The sequence below is a fragment of the Epinephelus fuscoguttatus genome, linkage group LG23 (genome assembly GCF_011397635.1).
Source record: "Epinephelus fuscoguttatus linkage group LG23, E.fuscoguttatus.final_Chr_v1".
NCBI classification, from domain to species: domain Eukaryota; kingdom Metazoa; phylum Chordata; class Actinopteri; order Perciformes; family Serranidae; genus Epinephelus; species Epinephelus fuscoguttatus.
Genome location: NC_064774.1, coordinates 457,059 through 476,979, shown reverse-complemented (window position 1 = coordinate 476,979; position 19,921 = coordinate 457,059). Strand labels below are relative to the sequence as shown.

The following is a 19,921-nucleotide window of genomic DNA, read 5'->3' as shown; positions in this document are numbered from 1 at the left end:
GAGTGAGTGAGGTTGAGGTGAGCTTTAATTTCATAGCAGTCATTAACATGTACTGTTACTCTTGTCATGTCTGGAGGCTACAGTGTGGCTCTTTATTTGCTCAAACTAAAGTGAATTATGTGAGAATGATTGTCCATAAGATGCGACAGTTTGCAGTGAGTCAAGTTTGATTACTGGCAGCCTGAGTAAATAAGATGCTGTTCGTACATCAACTCAAGTATTACTGCAGTACAAATCTGTGGTTCTTTTACTTCACTCGAGAATTTCAAAAAAGTGTATGAGAGTGAGGCAGAGTGGATTAGGACTGGGTATCGCCACTGGTTTCCTGAATCAATTCGATTTCGATTCAAGGGGTCTCGATCTAATATCGTTTTGACTGGAGATTTTTCAGTTACAAGACCAGTCCCTCCAGGATCTCGCGACAGAAAAACCTTGAATTTGCGACAAATTTTGTCAAAAGTTGCGATAACATTGCAGCAAATGACAAAAATTGCAAGTCAGGACAAAGAAAAATCCAATTTTTGCTAGTATGTGAAAGAGATTCTCAGAGAACTAATTGTGTAACATTTACAAGGAAGTATTTTTTTAAAAGAAGAAATTCACAACGGGAATAAAACGGAATATTTCATAATTACATGTTGTTTCTGGGGCAGCAACAGTAATATTAAAACAGCAAAGTCACAATACAAACTTCATATCTCACTGGAAACAAAATAGAATGTCAATAAAATAAATCATATTCCTGACATCACAGTACTGAGTGAATTTTCAAAGAAAGAATAGAGAATACAGACATCAGTCAGTATCAGTCCTCCTGTCTGCTGATGATGACTCATTGCCTGCAGGTCACATGACCACCGACTTTTTCCTCGAGGAGGTTTTTTTGCACGCACAGTAACAAGTGTAGTTGTCATCAGCTCAAGTTATCTTCACCTCTCTATCTCCACCGCGGCATCTGTACTCTGTGATTGTGTGTCTATGTGCGTAAAAGTAGCGTGGCAGCCAGGACGCACAGACAGCAGGAGGAGACACTGCAGCGCTACAGAGCTCTTCACTCACTGTGACTCCAACTGAGGTGTGTAAGGTTCTGAGAAGAGCTAAAAAACTGTAGAAATATACGCACATCACTTAGTGTGGGTGCTGGGCTGAATGAAAATTTTAGAAAAAAGAGAGAAAGCCCGCACACTCTCATTATGCTCCAAAAAAACTTTACTAGTTAGTAGGGGTGTCCCTGGCTCAGAATTTTCATAGTCGAATCTGATTGGACAGATTTTTCCTTTAGCTGACTAACTGAATCATGTTGTTTTCCCCCTCATTGATTAATGAGCTCATTTGCGTCAAGTTTCCGCTCCAGAGAAAAGAGCTAAAACACCCAAATAAACAGATTTAATTCTTTAGTTGGCATAATAAGATGATAATGATAAAAGTAAAAGGGTTATCATTTTATCTTTATCTTTATTCCTTTCACTTCATGATGCTCAGATGAGCGCAGACGCGCTGCAGCGTCATCCATGTCTTTAACAGGACAGAATTTGCCATTTCATTCACAAATAAACATCCAAAAACATCATCAAACTGTTTAGAAACAGTTTCCCTTCTTTCTGACTTGAAGTTACTTTATTAATCAACTCAGGTTCATACAAGTTCATCCACACGGACCGTGCGCCACCGCTCTCAATTGTTTGGCCACGTCGGACAAAAAGTAGCCAAATAAAATATCAGAGTCTGTCAAGAAAACAATCAGCGGTGAAATTCGTTTCAAGACACTTCAGGTAAACGAAACAATGAATAATCATTTTCAATTTTTTATTAATTCTATTTTAACAGAAATTAGGCTGATGTTTGTGTCAAAAAAAAGGCTATATATCATGAATTACTAGAAAACAAATACACTCTTTGTCAAATCAAGATGTTCAGCAGCAGTGAGCACCCCCATATAATCAGAATGGTACGTTTCATAACCACATTTTGCAATGATTTGATGGCGAGACTGGCAGTCGAATCAGACTTCTCCTAATCGAATCACCGACTATCCGGGGTCACCCCTACAAGTTAAACAATGTTTCAAGCGTGTCAGCTCTTCATCAGGTCACCGACAACCGACTCAACCCTACTTCACAGTACAGTGTATTGTTTACTAATTCTTGGGCGGTGGGTTGAAGTTTCAAAAAAACATGAATTTAATTGTATTTCTGAACCAACAGGAAATAAAGAATTTAACTGCATCCCAGGTTAAATTAAAGGGTTCTGATGGGAAAGTAACAACAAGAGAAAGTATAAAATAAGCCCTGCATTTAAGGCCTGAAGAAAAGACACGTTTGTAGGAAGGTGAAGCTAACGACACCAGAGAAGCTAACGCGGTATATAAACGTCGACAAACTGAATATTTATTGAACAAAGCTGCAGTTATATTATTAATAATGAACTTGTAATGTTTAATGAACAAACCTGCTCTGTGTAACCGAAGCTGAGGGTTGAAAACAGCGTCTAGTAGTTTCCGTTGTCGCTCGTTCTTCTCTTTTGATCGACAAAGTTCCTCCTCGTACTCTGCTATCGTTCTTTCAAACAGCCCAAATATCTCTTCAGCAGCCGCACTTAGTCGCTGCTTCACCAACGCTCTCAGCATTTGGACTTTAGACATGTTCACACTTTAAAAACACAACAAAGACACTCTGCTAACACATCTATCTACCAGACGCCATCTTGCTCAGTGTGACAATAGGCTCGTTCGAGATGAACTGCGCCTCGCCTGGAAAGTAGACGAGAGCAGGCGGCCGCAGCGGGGGCGGTGACAAAAAGCTGCGGTGAAGTCGGACAGTTTCCAGCAGCCTTCAGTCCGTACAGGAAGTCACAGACACACTCACATCCTGTCTGGACTGATGTCAATTCATTAAAAAAGTGATCAGACTCATATATCAGTTTGTTTTCAGTCTCCAGTTGTTTTAATTCTGATAGATTGATTTATTAAAATGCTTTACAGGCGATCTGTAGTTTATGTTCATGGTTCAACCTCCATTTATATGAATTCTCCTGTAAATCAGCATCATATCAGTTTGACCTGTCCCCTCAACTACACAGGCTAAATAAACTCTATTTGACTATAAGGTTAATATTTTCAGAGGAAAAACAATACAAGACAACAGCTTTCATTAAGGATCAGTCAGATACAGTCAGAGCTTCACATCTGTACAGAGAATTTAAGAATCCTCACATCCCACTGACCACCAGTCTCTGTGTTGCTAAATACCTCAATGATTAAAACAGTCCAGTGTTAATGTTCAGTAGACTCTGTATAGTTTATGATGAATGTATTCAGTCTGTGACGACTAAACTTCACCATCAGTCACACGACATGTTTTCTGTTCACAGAATAAACCTTCAAATCAGACAAATACAATCTTAATCTCTAACATTCAACAAAAAGGAATAGTCTATCTAAAACGTCATCGAACCTAATGTCAGCCTCTAGTCTGTGCGACCCTGGCTTCGCTGCGTCTTTCCCTGTTTTTTTGCAGACTTAATCACTCTTCTTGCCTTGGCTGTCAACCTTTTGTGCAGAGTAGCTCTCCTGTTCTGGATCCAAGTACAGGAAAGAGCCACAGTGCTGCATGCCCTGCCCCTGACAAGCAGTAAAAGTCCAGTCACCACCAGATAACAGGTTTTGACCCAGCTTGGCTGTCAGAGGGGAAATACTCCCCCTGGCTGTACAAGACTGATCCTGGTAAGTAAATAAGTAAGAAAGTAAATACATACATATAAAAACATATAAACATAAATGTTTGGGTCTGTGTCAGTCATGAGTGTTTTTGAAATCTTACTCCAAACTCTGTAGAGGTCCTGTTTGTGCATGTGTGTGTTCAGACCTGTGTGTAATTGACAACAGAGTGAAAAAAATTGAATTTCCCCTCGGGGATTAATAAAGTATTTAAATTAAAAAAAAAAAAAATAATAATAATAATAATAATGATTAAATTAAAAATTAATTAAAATAAAAAAAAAAAAATTTCAGACTGAACAGCTGAATCACGTTTCTCCCTCATGAATTTTCATGTGTGTCCGTAAATTTCCATTTTGTGTAAATGATCTCCCACAAATTGAGCAGCTAAATGGTTTCTCTCCTGTATGACATCTCATGTGTATCTTCAGAACTCCATTACGACCAAATCTTTTGCCACACTCAAAGCAGCTAAATGGTTTCTCTCCTGTATGAGATCTCATGTGTTTCTTCAGATCTCCACTGTAACCAAATCTTTTGCCACACTCAGAGCAGCTAAATCGTTTCTCACCAACAATCAAATCATTGACAGGGACTTGATCATTTTTCAGAGAGTTTAAACATGACTGAGGTTCTCTGGGCTCCTTCCAGTAATCACTCTCATCAGTCTCAGGTTGTAAATGTCTGTCCAAATCAGAATTCCTGACTGGTTCTGGTCCTCCACAGTCCTCTCCTTCTGCTTCTGTTCTCATTTGCTGAGTTTGTCTTTGATGAACCTGTGAGGACTGAGGTTTCTCTTCGTCATCTTCACTCTTCACAGGGACAGGAGTGAATGTGAAATTGGTGATATCATCCTCCTCCAGCCCTTGAAGCTGCTCTCCCTCCTGACTGATCCAGAGTTCCTCCTGTTCCTCTTTAATGTGTGGAGGCTCTGGGTCCTCCTGGTCCACACTGGAGCTCCACTCCTGCTGCTCAGGGGGAACCTCTTCTTTAACCACCAACAGCTGCTGGACGTCTGCAGGAAACAGGAAACACACACACACACACACACACACACACACACACACACACAGATGTTACAGACATCAAACTTCAGACTACAGACTTCTACAGATCTCTGAGTATCAAACAGCTTCACAGTGTTCACTCAGCTGTGTCAAGGCCAAAACACACCTGTGGTGAACAACAGAAGACCCCCTGCCCCTCCACGTCTCCCTGTGACCTGCATTCATGGACAGCCAGGTAAAGATAGTGTTTGCCCTCAGTCTTGGTTTTGTTTGTTACTGTTGTGAGATTAAACTATTAAAGCATCTCATACAGCCAGCCTAATTTAGGCAATAACCCACCATTTACCAAGTTTAAATAAACCAAGTTTAACAATAAGTAAGTTAGTCTGGCATAAACTAATAAAGAATTTAGCTGCATCCCAGGTTAAATTAAAGGGTTCTGATGGGAAAGTAACAACAAGAAAGTTTAAAATAAGCCCTGCATTTAAGGCCTGAAGAAAAAACCCATGTTTGTAGGAAGGTGAATTTGATGGAAACAAACCAAACTACCCCATAAGACTCTTTTCTCTTCAGCTCTCTGTTAACTTGTACTTTACTTGAGTATTTCTATTTCCTGCTACTTTATACTTCTACTCTACAACATCTCACAGGTTCATATTGTACATTCATACTACACTACATTTGTTGATTCACTGATTCATATTAACAAAACAAAATATGACAAGAGAATAAACAATGATAATCATTTAAGGATGGTAAAGCTAACGACACCAGAGAAGCTAACGACACCACAGAAGCTAACGACACCACAAAAGCTAACGGCACCAGAGAAGCTAACGGCACCACAGAAGCTAACGACACCACAAAAGCTAACGGCACCACAGAAGCTAACGGCACCACAGAAGCTAACGACACCACAGAAGCTAACGACACCACAAAAGCTAACGGCACCACAGAAGCTAACGGCACCAGAGAAGCTAACGACACCACAGAAGCTAACGGCACCACAGAAGCTAACGACACCACAGAAGCTAACGGCACCAGAGAAGCTAACGACACCAGAGAAGCTAACGACACCAGAGAAGCTAACGACACCAGAGAAGCTAACGTGTCTTTAAATCGTCGACAGACTGAATATTTATTGAACAAAGCTGCAGTTATGTTATTAATAATGAACTTGTAATGTTTAATGAACAAACCTGCTCTGTGTAACCGAAGCTGAGGGTTGGAAGCAGCGTCCAGTAGTTTCCGTTGTCGCTCGTTCTCCTCTTTTGATCGACAAAGTTCCTCCTCGTACTCTGCTATCGTTCTTTCAACCAGCCCAAATATCTCTTCAGCAGCCGCAGTTAGTCGCTGCTTCACCAACGATCTCAGCATTTGGACTTTAGACATGTTCACACTTTAAAAACACAACAAAGAAGTCGTTTCTCAATATGCGTACTTGTGCGGACTTGTGCTCTTGTGGACTTGTGACCATAGCTTGTGACGCTTCTGCTTCTCCTTCTTCTTCTTCTTCTTCTTCTTCTTCTTCATGTAGTTTCCGGCAGTCTAGATGCCTTGTGGCACATTGCTGCCTCCCTCAGGTCGAGTCTATAATGCACTTAATTCCATTTCCACAAGCGTAACTGTGCATTCACACCAAAAGCGTCATGAGCGTCATAAGCGGCCGGCAGCCATTCATTTTCAATGTACGCTTGCTACGAAGGGCGTCAGGGGCGTCGGCTGCAGCGAGCGGCGCGATGCCAGCGACCAGAGCGTCAAGTAGAAGTTGAGAGAAGCTGAACTTTATGCAAATGAGCAGCGCCGCTGCCGAAGCAGCAGCCAATTGCAGACCAGGATTCGGAGACGGAGGTCTGGGCTCTCCCGGAGCTGTACGAGCCGGTGAAATTCACCGTGGAGTTGCCGGGTTTGCAGGACTCTGTGGACCCAGACGGCCCGACGGCTCCGGTCCCTGTGTTTCCTCAGCAAATACGCCGATGCAGTACAAAGGAGGCTTCCGAAAGTGCGATTAAAGAGCTCCCACTTATTTACCCCCAGTTACATTTCTCAGTGGTCCTACGTGCCAACAAAATAGCCACCCTTTGCTCTGATTACTGCTTTGCACACTCTTGGCATTCTCTCCATGAGCTTCAAGAGGTAGTCACCTGAAATGGTTTTCCAACAGTCTTGAAGGAGTTCCCAGAGGTGTTTAGCACTTGTTGGCCCCTTTGCCTTCACTCTGCGGTCCAGCTCACCCCAAACCATCTCCATTGGGTTCAGGTCCGGTGACTGTGGAGGCCAGGTCATCTGCCGCAGCACTCCATCACTCTCCTTCTTGGTCAAATAGCCCTTACACAGCCTGGAGGTGTGTTTGGGGTCATTGTCCTGTTGAAAAATAAATGATCGTCCAACTAAACGCAAACCGGATGGGATGGCATGTCGCTGCAGGATGCTGTGGTAGCCATGCTGGTTCAGTGTGCCTTAGTTTTGATGCCTTCAGTGAGAATCCACAATGTAAATAGTCATGAAAATAAAGAAAACGCATTGAATGAGAAGGTGTGTCCAAACTTTTGGCCTGTACTGTATACTCATTCACTCCTATGGCCACCTTCACATCCACCTCCCTCCTCAATGCCCTTTTAGCTGCCCCATCTGCCATCTCGTTCCCCTCTACCCCCGCATGGGCTGGCACCCAGAGAAACGCAACCTGCCATCCTGCCTTCTCAATTTTATACAGCTGTACCAACAGCTGCACCACCAGGTCTGAACGGACTCCCAGCTTGCCTTCCCCCAGAGTCATTAAAACAGCAGTAGAGTCTGAGCATATAACAACCTGCCCTGGCTGCACCTCCTCCACCCACTCCAATGCCCATATTATGGCCATCAGCTCTGTTGTGAAGACTGAAACCCCCTCCGACAGTCGCCTGCTCACTACTACGCCCAGACTTGGAATACAAAAGGCAAAACCTGACTTCCCTGTTTCTGGATCTTGGGACCCGTCTGTGTAAATTTGAAGATGATGTTGCCAGGAGCCTTCTAATCTGTTTTCCACCAGGTCACTATAAACTGTTCTTTCGTTTGTTTTGATTGATTCCAATATGCTGAGGTCTATCTCCGGTGATGGTAATAACCAAGGCGGTACAACTGGCTAGTGCACTATAGGGGCAACCCCCACCTCCCCCAAACCCGGCTCCTCCATTTCCTTACTGATCTTAAGGATGAAGCACTCCTTTTTGACACTTCCTCCTCCCCACTCACATGCTTCCTCCATGACTGATTTTGCTGGATTCTCCCCTTTACATCCCCTTAGTTTATTTACGTACTGCATTGCCAGCTTTGTCCTCCGAATTCCCAGTGGCGTCTCTTCCATTTCAACCAGTAAGGCCGGGATTGGGGTGGTGTGGCGGGCCCCACAGCACACCCTCAATGCTTTTGCTTGGACTACATCAAGACGCTTTAGAGCTGTTTTGGCTGCTGTACCATAGCACAGACATCCATAATCTAGCCTTGATCTTATCATTGCTCTATATATTAGTATTTGCATGTCTCTGCCAGCGCCCCAAGTACTTCCAGAGAGAGACCTCATCACATTAATAACCTTTTCACATTTACCTACAATATTGTCAATATGTTTTCCCCATGTGAGCCTTTCATCAAAGTGTACTCCCAAGAATTTAAATACTTTTACCCTCTCAATTGCCTGTCCATACATAGATGAACCTTGACATTCAGTTTTCTTATTACCAAACACAACATACTTTGTTTTTTCTACTGATATCTTAAAGCCCCACCTGCTTCCCCAGTCAACTATTTTATTTATTGCTCCTTGCATTCTCTCAGTTATGTGTTTTATGTTCCTCCCGCTTTTCCACACTGCTCCATCATCTGCGAACAAAGAGAGACCAAACCCAGGCCCAGTATCTTCAAAAATGTCATTAATCATAATATTGAACAGTACTGGACTAATTACGCTTCCCTGTGGTGTTCCATTCTCAATGCCTGTGCCGCTAGATAGAGCCCCTCCCACCCTTACCTGTATTTCCCTGTTCTTAAGAAAATCCTGGATCCAGTTTAGTAAGCGTCCTCGTATTCCTGCATCATACAATTTCACAATTAGCCCCTCCTTCCACAACATATCATAAGCTTTTTCGATATCTAAAAACATTGCTATCAGTCCCTCTTTTTTTACCATGGCCTTCTTTATATCAGACTCAAGTGAAAGCACCGAGTCCATGGTGCTCCTACCTCTACGAAACCCACTTTGCTTTGGAGTGAACCACCCCTCCTTCTCCAATTTATACGTTAACCTATCAGTCACCATTCTCTCCATTATTTTGCATATTACTGCAGTAAGTGCAATAGGTCTGTACGACCCTGGTTTCGCAGCATCTTTACCTGGTTTTAAAATTGGGACCACTACTGCTTGCTTCCAGGCTGCAGGAAGAATTCCTTCCTTCCATATGTTGTTAATGAGAGCAAGTATTTCCTCCAACACTAACACTCCTAAATTCTTAAATATTTCATAGCTTAACCCATCTTTTCCTGGTGCTGTCCTTCCCCCATTCTTTATAGCTTTGCACAGCTCTGTCATGGAGAAGTACAAATTGACAGCATCAGTATTATCATCATCCACTTTGAGTTTGAATATGTGGTGTCTCAATGTCTCATTCCTTTTCCTTATACCCTCCTCCCCAATGTTCACTATGCCTTAAACTTATTTTCACACATCTTTGCTTTCTCTACATCACTTGTAGCAACCACCCCTTCCTCCTCTAACACTGGCATTCTCTTCTGCCTCACTACCCCTGACATTCGGTGAACTGCTGCCCATACTTCTCCCACTGAAGTGTCTACCCCTAACCCTCCACAGTACTTCCTCCAGCACTCCTTTTTTGCAGACTTAATCACTCTTCTTGCCTTAGCTCTCAACCTTTTATACTCTATCATATTACTCTCTGTCGGGCCCTTTCTCAGTGCTCTATATGCTCGATTCCTACCTCTGACTGCTTTATCACATTCTTTATTCCACCATGGGATGCTTACTTTTGCAGTGGGGTTTTTCTTAATAGGGATACACTCATATGCTTTATGCAATAGCATTTCACAAAGACTATTACTCCACTCATCTATTGTTCCTTCCCCCTTTACACTATCAAGGGCCCGATCACACTTCTCTGCAAATGTCTTCCAGTCTGCTTTGCTGTAGTCAAAATAACCTGGCCTCATCTGTTCTTCAATTAACAATGTTTTCCCAAATCTCAACAAAATAGGATAGTGATCACTGCCCAATGTGTACCTGTCCATGGAACCCCATTCTCCCACCCTTGCCCACTCACTAGATGCTAGAGCTAAGTCTATGCATGACACTACCCCTGTTCTTATCTCAAACCTAGTAGGCCTGCCATCATTCACACATACCAACCCATACCTGTCCATAAATTCCTCCACAGTGCTCCCGTTACCATCTCTTACCCTGCTGCCCCACAGAGGGTTGTGTGCATTAAAGTCACCGAGCCAGATGACCGGCTCCCCTATTTGTTCCATAACCTCTTCCATTTCACTTCTATCAATTGGCAAGCATGGATTATAGAAATTCACAATATTCACCCATCTATCCTTCTCCCACACCCTTACTACAACACACTCTAGTGAAGACTTGATTTCCACCCGCTGATACTGTACATCTGACCTTACGAACGTTGCACATCCCCCTCCTGATTTCTCATGTCTATCCTGTCTGATACTTTCATATCCCGGCACCACAAAGTCTAAACAAGGCTTAAGCCAAGTCTCCTGAATACACACTATCTCTGGTTTATCTTTAAATGCGTCCACAAATCTTTTAAGTTCCTGCCCATTCGCAATTAAACTTCTTGCATTCCACTGCAATATATAGAACATTAGCAGGATAATCATCATCATCATCACCATCCTCATGTGTGTCCATGCTTCCCTCTTCATAGTATTCACTTCTGTCTGTACTCTTTCTTTCCCTTTCTGCAATTCTTTCCCTCTTTTGGGTTTCCACCTTCTGTCTCATGAATGTGTGTAACTGCTCTGGGCCTACTTGCACCTCCTCAAGGAACCTTTCCACTGCATCTATCACTACTTTGATCATATCTGACCTCCTCGTTTGGTTCTTAGCTGCCCACAGAACATCTACCATAAATGCTAGAAATGACTCTTTCTTCATTGCCTGCGCTGCCTCTTCCTCCACCACTGGTTTAGCATAGAGAGCCCTTGCCCCCCCTCCCACCCTCACATGCTCCTCTGCCCCCCGCACTTTCCTCACTGCCTCAGCATAGGACATTTCCCCCCCAGCTCTAACTTTTCCTATTTTCACAGCCATGACATGATGTTCACACCCCCGGAAGGAGGCTGTATGGCTTCCCCCACAGTTACAACACTTGGCCTCCCTTGCCTGACACTGAGCAAACTCATGGTCACCTCCACACTTTCCACACCTCCTAACTCCTCTGCAAGCAGCTGCTGTGTGCCCAAAACGCTGACACTTGTAACAGCGCAATGGAGGACAGTTGTATTCCCTCACTTGGAAGCTTAAGAATCCCAAATACACTCTTGATGGCATTTCCTTCACTTGTTGTTTAAATGTCAGCAACACTGCCATCCCTCTCTCTCTAAACCTGCGTGCAGCCTCAATCTCAGCTCCCTGTAGGTTAGAAACTGTAGCGCTTTCAGATATGTCAGGGCTAACATAAATTACTCCCTTCACATTTTGCATATTGCCATCAAGCATAAAGCATTCAATGGGCCTGTTAAGCAAATAGCGAGCTTTCATTGCCTTCTCTCTTTGAGCTTCAGTTTTACAGAAAATTAGCACATTTCCATTCAACATCATTTTCACATTCAATACAGGTCCCATTCTGTTTTTAATCTCTTCGGACAACTTGAGGGGGTTTAAGCCTTTATCACTCCTATCCTTAAACTTAACCACAAACTTGAATCCACCCTGGTCTCCCGGCCTCGGCTTCTTCCTCAAATTTTTGTCTCTCACCTCACCCTCACTGTCATTGTCCGACCTATCCCTTTTGTTCTCACTTTCTATCCGCTGTTGGCTTACACCACCGCTCCCCCCCCTCCCCCCCCCTTGGCTACCTTTCCCCGGCATGGAGACCCACACAGAAAGCCTGGTTGGCTGGCCTAGTCCGCAAAGGCAGCTGAGCGCACCGCTACCGGACCTATACAGGCCGTCGGTCGATACACTCCTCTACCCCCACTCGACCCACCAGCAACCAACTCCAAAAGTCCACAATCCAATGTCAAAGTTGTTATCCGTTCTAATTTACTTTAATCAAGGATTGACAAACAAGTTTGAATTTTCGCTCTCACACAACCGTCTCGACGTCACCCTCCTCCGGAACCCGGCTTCGACTTGTGACGCGTCATCAGTCACAGCCCAAGTACTGTTCCAATTCAAAGTTCACATCTAGCCAAGTTCAGTCCAAATTCCCGGATGTGTTCTCGCCACACCCATTTCACCGGGGATGCATCGGAGCAGACTTGTGCAATAACAGAGATATTGGATAAAGCGAGATACCCCACCAAAGAGCATGGATACCAAGAGGTGAAGCTCAATAGAACGCCCCATAGCAACAGACTCGCCCATGGTTTCGTCCTACCGCCGCCATTTTGGACCGTCGGCAGACCGCAGCAGACCTGCTTGCATACAAAAACACAGACAAACTGAAGTATATCGCTATTAATTATGCTTACAATGCTACTCACCTCGTGAAAGCTTGGTCACAGCTGCTTTTTCAAGTTTTTGTAAAGCAAAATATAGACTTTAAAAAAAACAAAACGAACAAAAACGGCCTAGATGGCATCTCTACATATTACATCCACTTATGAGAAGATTAACTTAATTACTCCTTCAAAATCACCCCATAAGCCAATCTACAAATTTAAAAAAAAAAAAAAGAAAGAAAGAAAGAAAGAAAAAAATCATTATTTTAACTAGAAACACATTAATGGTGACGTCACATAGTCAGGAATAAAGACTTATTTACAGTTTGTACAGTAAGGGGACAATAATAATAATAATAATAATAATGATATATAGGCTATTTTAATATGATATGTTTTAATGCAAAAGCAGTAATCAGTTCTGATATAAATGGTCCAATAAAAAAAAAATATATATATATATACACACACATATATATGTATATAAATATATATATATATATATATATATATATATGTTTGTGTGTGTGTGTTACCTTCCCTCAAAAACTGGCATATTAAATTGATATTAAAACACTTTAAAACCTACACCTCAGGAGTTCTTACCTGTCGGGATCCTTCGGGAAACGGTGGAAGGCCAGGTGCGGGGTGTTCCACTGTTAGTTATTGCAGTTAATTGCACTACACTGTTTTCTTTTACTTTTTTCTCCTCTCTCCTTGACATCTTGCATGTTGTCTGGGCGCAACAGTCCAAGCTCAACAGTCCAAGATGGCGGCAGCGCTACAGCAGCGCCCCTGGTGGCTGTTGGCAGAAATTCAACGTAGCGTCGCCTCTTGGGGTACGTCCCAAGTCTCTTATTTTATGCTGCTAACTCCTAACTCCTTACTTGAACCGGAAGTCGTTCGAGCTCCACCATCTTTAAGGCCGTCTCATGTCTCTTATTCCTGCCAGTAAGGAGTTAGCGTTAAGCCTGATTTATGGTCCTGCGTTGAATCAACAACGTCGCTACGTCGTAGGGTACGGGGCTACGTAGAAGGCTCGCCGTAGCCCCCGGCGTAGCCTGACGTGCACCTCCTCAAAAATGTAACTACATGTCGAGGCGACGCAGACCCAGCGCAGACCGACAGGGCTGTGATTGGTTTGCTTGGTAGCAACGCATTTCCGGTTCCGTATTCCAGATTGCGCCATCCCCGTCATCTTTAAACATCTTCTGTTGCGATGTAGATGTTGCAGTATTAAGGCTCATTATATATATGCCATTATGCTCAATGTTCAATATGGATACGGATACGGCCGGAGCCGTCTGTCCATGCTCCGCGTTCATTTCTCTGTGACCGGAAAAGCCGGAAGCTAAACAAAGAATCAACTAGAGACGACGACAACCACTCAGGAAAGGAACGCAGCCTCCTACCGCTCTAGCGGTGAATTGCACCACGATGAAACGGAGTGAGAAGTTCGAAGGGTTAACAACGGCGTCACGGCAACGACATAGCGACGTCGTTGAGTCAACGCAGGACCATAAATCAGGCTTTAGGCATTAGGAGGGATCTGTTAGGTGCGATGAGAATGGCCCAATTCCAATCCGATCCCTTACAGACTCACTGACTTAGAGGCGCGTTCATGTGAAGTGCGTGAGTGTGTGAGGGCTGTCCCACTGTCAAATCGTCAAGTCAGTGAGTCAGTGAGTGAGCCCTTTATGCCCCCTTACTGTAGGTCAGCATCGATGTGGACTTACGGTAAGGAAATTACCCACAGTTCATAGCGTTGTGACGTCAAATACAGGGGTTGCCCTAGGAACACCGGAAGTGTTATAAAAAAAACAAAAACACGGTCGGCAGATATGCAAAAGGTAACTTTATGCAAGGATACAGAAAAAAAACCAGATAGATAAACAATGAAACATTACATTAACAAGGATTTAAGATGGTACATAAACACACATGAAGTCAGAGGAATACCAGTGGTTATATTCCACACACAAAGAATATATATCTATATCTATATATCTATATCTATCTATCTATCTATCTATCTATGTATAGATATATATTCTTTGTGTGTGGAATATATGCTGACAATAACTGAAAAATGATCACGCCCAGAGCCGCCAGCGTTGACAACATTTTGTAGAGAGGGGGATAAGTGCTGTCCTATTCCTATTTGTAGCATCCGGAGCCCTTTCAGACTCTCACACTCAATCACTTACAGCTGACGTCAGTTAAGTCAGTGAGGGTTCAGGGCTTGAGTCTTTAGGGGCCGGATTGGAATTGGGCCTTAAAGCTAATGAAAGCGCTAGCCTTGGCTAATGTTAGCCCAGCCACTGTAGCCAGTCTGACTAATCGATAGCAGAAACTTTGACCCAGCCAACAAAACAATACTTGGTGACAGGTTTTCATTATTAGGAGAACACAATAATACATTACTCCATATAAAATCTACTTCGCAGAACATTAACCATTGTGGCATATCATGTATCATGTTTACTATACATTGAGATATTTTCTAACTATTGTCAAAATGAGTAAACAAATTTAATGGTGACTTGTGAAACATTCATTTCATAACCACATCTTAAAATCAACGTTTGCATCCCAGTTGGTGGCCACTGGCATCATATAAACGACATATTCCTCTGGCTCATCAGTGGTATGTCCATGCCTAAAGACTTATACCACAGGATCAGTTGGTATATCGATGCCCAAAGGCTTATGCGCTGGATCAGTGTGTCAATGCAGGACATCATATGGTGCTGAAGCAGGAGTGGTATATGTAAAAATGTATACATTAACAGCAGTACTTGTCGTCAAACCAGCCCAGTGGCATTACATTTGCATATTCATCAGGGGGCGGTACCTATCCAACAGTCTCTCAGTGCCATAACAATCTCAAGCGGCACATACCTTAGTGTGTCGGTGGAATAACAGCAGCATAATAGCAGCATACCACTCCGAGAATCTGTATGCCAGTCTGGGGATCTGTATATACCAGTCTAGGGATCATTATGCCAGTCTGGGGATCGGTATATACCAGTCTAGGGATCATTATGCCAGTCTGGGGATCGGTATATACCAGTCTAGGGATCATTATGCCAGTCTGGGGATCGGTATTTACCAGTCAAGGTATCTTTATGCCATTCTGGGGATCGGTATATACCAGTCTAGGGATCTTTATGCCAGTCTGGGGATCAGTATATGCCACTGAGCAGCAATCGACATACCTTCAGCCACTTTTTGATCTCGGCGCTACTGCTCTTTTGATCGACAAAGTTCCTCCTCGTACTCTGCTATCGTTCTTTCAACCAGCCCAAATATCTCTTCAGCAGCCGCAGTTAGCCGCTGCTTCACCAACGCTCTCAGCATTTGGACTTTAGACATGTTCACACTTTAAAAAACACAACAAAGAGACAAGCAAACAAACCAAAAAAATAAAAAAAACGGGTAAAGCTCCCTTATATTCTATTTTCTAATCCTGTGTCTTTGAGGAAACTAAATACTGCCCTATAACGTTCCCTCATTTTCCCACTCATCCCTAAAATTCCTTCCAGGCTCCATTCCCATTCCAGCTCATACATCCTATCACGCAACCTGTTCCTTTCTAACTCATACTTACTACATTTCAAAATCACATGCTCAACACTCTCTGGAGCATCGCACCTATCACATTTATCAGACGCAGACTTTGCCATTAGATCCAGAGTTGATTTTAAACTAGTGTGTCCAAGTCTTAACCTGGACATGATTACTTCTTCTCTTCTGCATTTCCCTTTAAAAGCCTTTGTGTTAACTGACTTTTGTATTTTATAGTAGTGTCTCCCTTTAACATCCGTATCCCACTTCTTCTGCCACGAATCTATCACTGCCTTTCTGGTTGTTGATTTTGCCTCACCTTTTCCAAAGGGAATTTTCATTATCTCTTCATGACTTAATCTTAAAGCTCTTTTGGCAATATTGTCTGCTTTTTCATTCCCACTAACACCTACATGTGCAGGAACCCAACAAAATTGGACAAAAATTCCACTTCTGTGTAATCTCCACATTATCATTAATATTTCCATCACTAGATCCTCTCTTATTGATTCATTTGTATTTAAGATCTGAAGAACTGCAGTGGAATCTGAACAAATGATCACTCTCTCAGGCCTAACCTCTTCTAGCCATTGTAATGCTAGTATTATGGCTGTTATTTACTCTTTCCATGTTTTGCCCATATAATTTAAGCTGTATATCTCTTAGCTTTCTTTTCCTGGTAAAGAGCACGTAGCAAGACTTGGTAACAGACATCTTGAAACCCCAATCATAAGACCATCTCTCTACCTGTTGTATAGCCCTCTAACGATCTCAGCATTTGGACTTTAGACATGTTCACACTTTAAAAACACAACAAAGACACTCTGCTAACACACCTTTCTAACAGACAATCTTGTTCAAACAGTGTGATGTTGGCAACAGTAAAGAGTACAGCTTCCAGTAGAGATGAGCTCATGGGCTTCAAAATAAAAGTCCAAAAGTGTTACATGGAATTGCAGCCTTACTCAGAAAAAACACTCAAGAGGATAAATGATGAAAACACACTTATTCAAAAGAATGACTTTTATTGAACTGTTCCAGTTGATTTTTAATTTAGTACATTTGATTTTATATATGCAAAAAAAAAGTACTTCAAGTAGTACACATGCATTATATAAAAATTGTGTGCGCATTTCATCAAAACATGTGTGCCTGGCTGTCACTCCCACGAACTGCAGCAAGAAGACAGATAACATCGCTCCTGCCTGTCTTCAGTCTCTCTCTGGTCTGATCGGAGCATGGGCACGGCTGCTGCTGCTGTTTTCTTCTTTTATTTGCTCCATACATTTCCACACATCCACACATTCTTACACTACTGACTACTTAAGAGCTACAAATGTGACGTCTTAAAACAGACATCGAATTACACATTTTGGTCCATTTGGCGTTCCATAGTAAATGGCCGTTGTAAGTCGCGCTTGTTTGGTCACACCATCTTGTTCAAACAGTGTGACGTTTGCAGCAGTAAAAAGTACAAATTCTGGTAGAGATGAATTCATGATAATAAATCGCATGCGCATTTTAATAAAACACACGTGCGTTTTATAAAACGTGTGTGCAAATTATAAAACACGTGCGCTTATTTAACATAAAATAACAGATGCATGTCACCTCTCGGTCTCCGTGGAAACACGATGGAGATTTTCAAGACCTAACCATGCTGTCAGACAGCCCTTTACTGATGCAGTTACATGATGCTCTCCTAAAAGCAACCAGACTCCACTGACAGAATCAGGAATTTTACCTCACAGAACACAATGAGTCACTGGTCTTCAGCTGCCCTTCAATTGGACAGTTAGTTTGTGTTGTTGAGTGACTTTTGGAACTGACCTAACCATGCCAGTTCTCTTGTCTGCTTCTCCAAACTGGGAGAGTAAAGCTAATAACACACAATTGCAAATGAAGGCTGAGTCATGAAAATCGCTCAGCGATGTTTACATTTTTTTTAAAATAAATTTACAAAAATATCTGAAAGAATGTTTTCACTTACTCACATGGCTATTTTGTGCAGATTTCTTAAAAGAAAACTATGTTCAAATCAGTTTTAGAATTCAGCAGCCAGAGTAGCTCTCCTGTTCTGGATCCAAGTACAGGAGAGAGCCACAGTGCTGCATGCCCTGCCCCTGACAAGCAGCAAAAGTCCAGTCACCACCAAAGGTTTTGACCCAGCTTGTCAGAGGGGAAATACTCCCCCTGGCTGTACAAGACTGATCTTGGTAAGTAAGTAAATACATATATTTAAATATATATAAACATAAATGTTTGGGTCTGTGTCAGTCATGAGTCTTTTTAAAATCTTATTCCACATACGTTTTTTTTTTCAGACTGAACAGCTGAATCACGTTTTTCCTTCATGAATTTTCATGTATGAATGTAAAGTTCTATTTTGTGTAAATGATTTCCCACAAAATGAGCAGCTAAATGGTTTTTCTCCTGTATGAATTCTCTTCTCTTATTCCAAATAGATTTTTTTTTTCAGGTTGAAAAGCTGAATCACTTTTCTCCCTCATGAGTTTTCATGTGTTTATGTAAATTTCCATTTTGTGTAAATGATTTCCCACATTCAGAGCAGCTAAATGGTTTCTCTCCTGTATGAATTCTCATGTGTCTCTTCAAAACTTTACTGTAACCAAATCTTTTACCACACTCAGAGCAGCTAAATGGTTTCTCTCCTGTATGAGATATCATGTGTTTCTTCAGATCTCCACTATAGCTAAATCGTTTCCCACACTCAGAACAGCTAAATGGTTTCTCTCCTGTATGAGATCTCATGTGTATCTTCAGGTCTCCACTGTAACCAAATTTTTTCCCACACTCAGGGCAGCTAAATGGTTTCTCTCCTGTATGAGATCTCATGTGTGCCTTCAGTTGTTGACTTCGACAAAAGCTTTTCCCACACTCAGAGCAGCTAAATGGTTTCTCTCCTGTGTGAGTTCTCATGTGATTCTTCAAAACTACACTGTAACCAAATCTTTTCCCACACTTAGAACAGCTAAATGGTTTCTCTCCTGTATGAGATATCATGTGTACCTTCAGTTGTTGACTTTGACCAAAGCTTTTCCCACACTCAGAGCAGCTAAATGGTTTCTCTCCTGAGTGAGTTCTCATGTGATTCTTCAAAGCTACGCTGTAATCAAATCTTTTCCCACACTCAGAGCAATTAAATGGTTTCTCTCCTGTATGAGATCTCATGTGTACTTTCAGACTTGCACTTTGACCATAGGTTTTCCCACACTCAGAGCAACTAAATGGTTTCTCTCCTGTATGACATCTCATGTGTACTTTCAGATGTGCACTTTGACCAAAGCTTTTCCCACACTCAGAGCAGCTAAATGGTTTCTCTCCTGTGTGAATTCTCATGTGATTTTTCAAATCTTACAAACAATCAAATCACTGACAGGGACTTCATCATTTTTCAGACAGTTTAAACCTGACTGAGGTTCTCTGGTCTCCTTCCAATCATCACTATTATCAGTCTCTGGTTCAGAAGATGCTCCAGTCTTGTCAACAGTCTGAGGTTGTAAATGTGTATCTGGATCTGAGTTCCTGGCTGGTTCTGCTCCTCCACAGTCCTCTCCCTCTGCTTCTGTTTCCATCTGTTCGGTGTGTCTTTGATGAAGCTGTGAGGACTGAGGTTTGTCTTCATCATCTTCACTCTTCACAGGGACAGGAGTGGATGTGAACTTGGTGATATCATCCTCCTCCAGCCCTTGAAGCTGCTCTCCCTCCTGACTGATCCAGAGCTCCTCCTGTTCCCCTTTAATGTGTGGAGGCTCTGGGTCCTCCTGGTCCACACTGGAGCTCGACTCCTGCTGCTCAGGGGGAACCTCTTCTTTAACCACCAACAGCTGCTGGACGTCTGCAGGAAACAGGAAACAGTAAACACACACACACACACACACACACACACACACACACACACACACACACACGGTTAAAAGCTTAACTT

The 19,921-nt window shown here is 42.5% G+C and overlaps 3 protein-coding genes across 4 annotated transcripts in view; all 3 read right to left on the bottom strand.

Annotated features, from left to right (window-relative positions):
• The window catches only part of LOC125884169 (zinc finger protein 391-like), a 28,205-nt gene extending 21,988 nt beyond the window's left edge, over nt 1-6,217 (bottom strand). The window contains exon 1 of one of the 2 annotated variants that reach the window (XM_049569007.1): nt 5,922-6,217. In XM_049569007.1, coding sequence (XP_049424964.1) covers nt 5,922-6,114 — 193 coding nt within the window. In that variant the 5' untranslated portion in view covers nt 6,115-6,217. Of the gene's footprint in view, nt 1-2,448; nt 2,712-5,921 lie in introns of those variants that run through there. The other variant, XM_049569006.1, reaches the window with a different exon arrangement.
• LOC125884150 (gastrula zinc finger protein XlCGF57.1-like) overlaps nt 1-19,921 on the bottom strand; it is a 561,995-nt gene that overhangs the window by 524,066 nt on the left and 18,008 nt on the right. The window lies entirely within an intron of this gene.
• Nucleotides 18,080-19,342, bottom strand: LOC125884179 (gastrula zinc finger protein XlCGF17.1-like). Its single transcript, XM_049569019.1, has one exon. It carries the CDS (start codon nt 19,330-19,332, stop codon nt 18,466-18,468), a length of 867 nt encoding a protein of 288 aa, XP_049424976.1. The 5' UTR covers nt 19,333-19,342; the 3' UTR covers nt 18,080-18,465.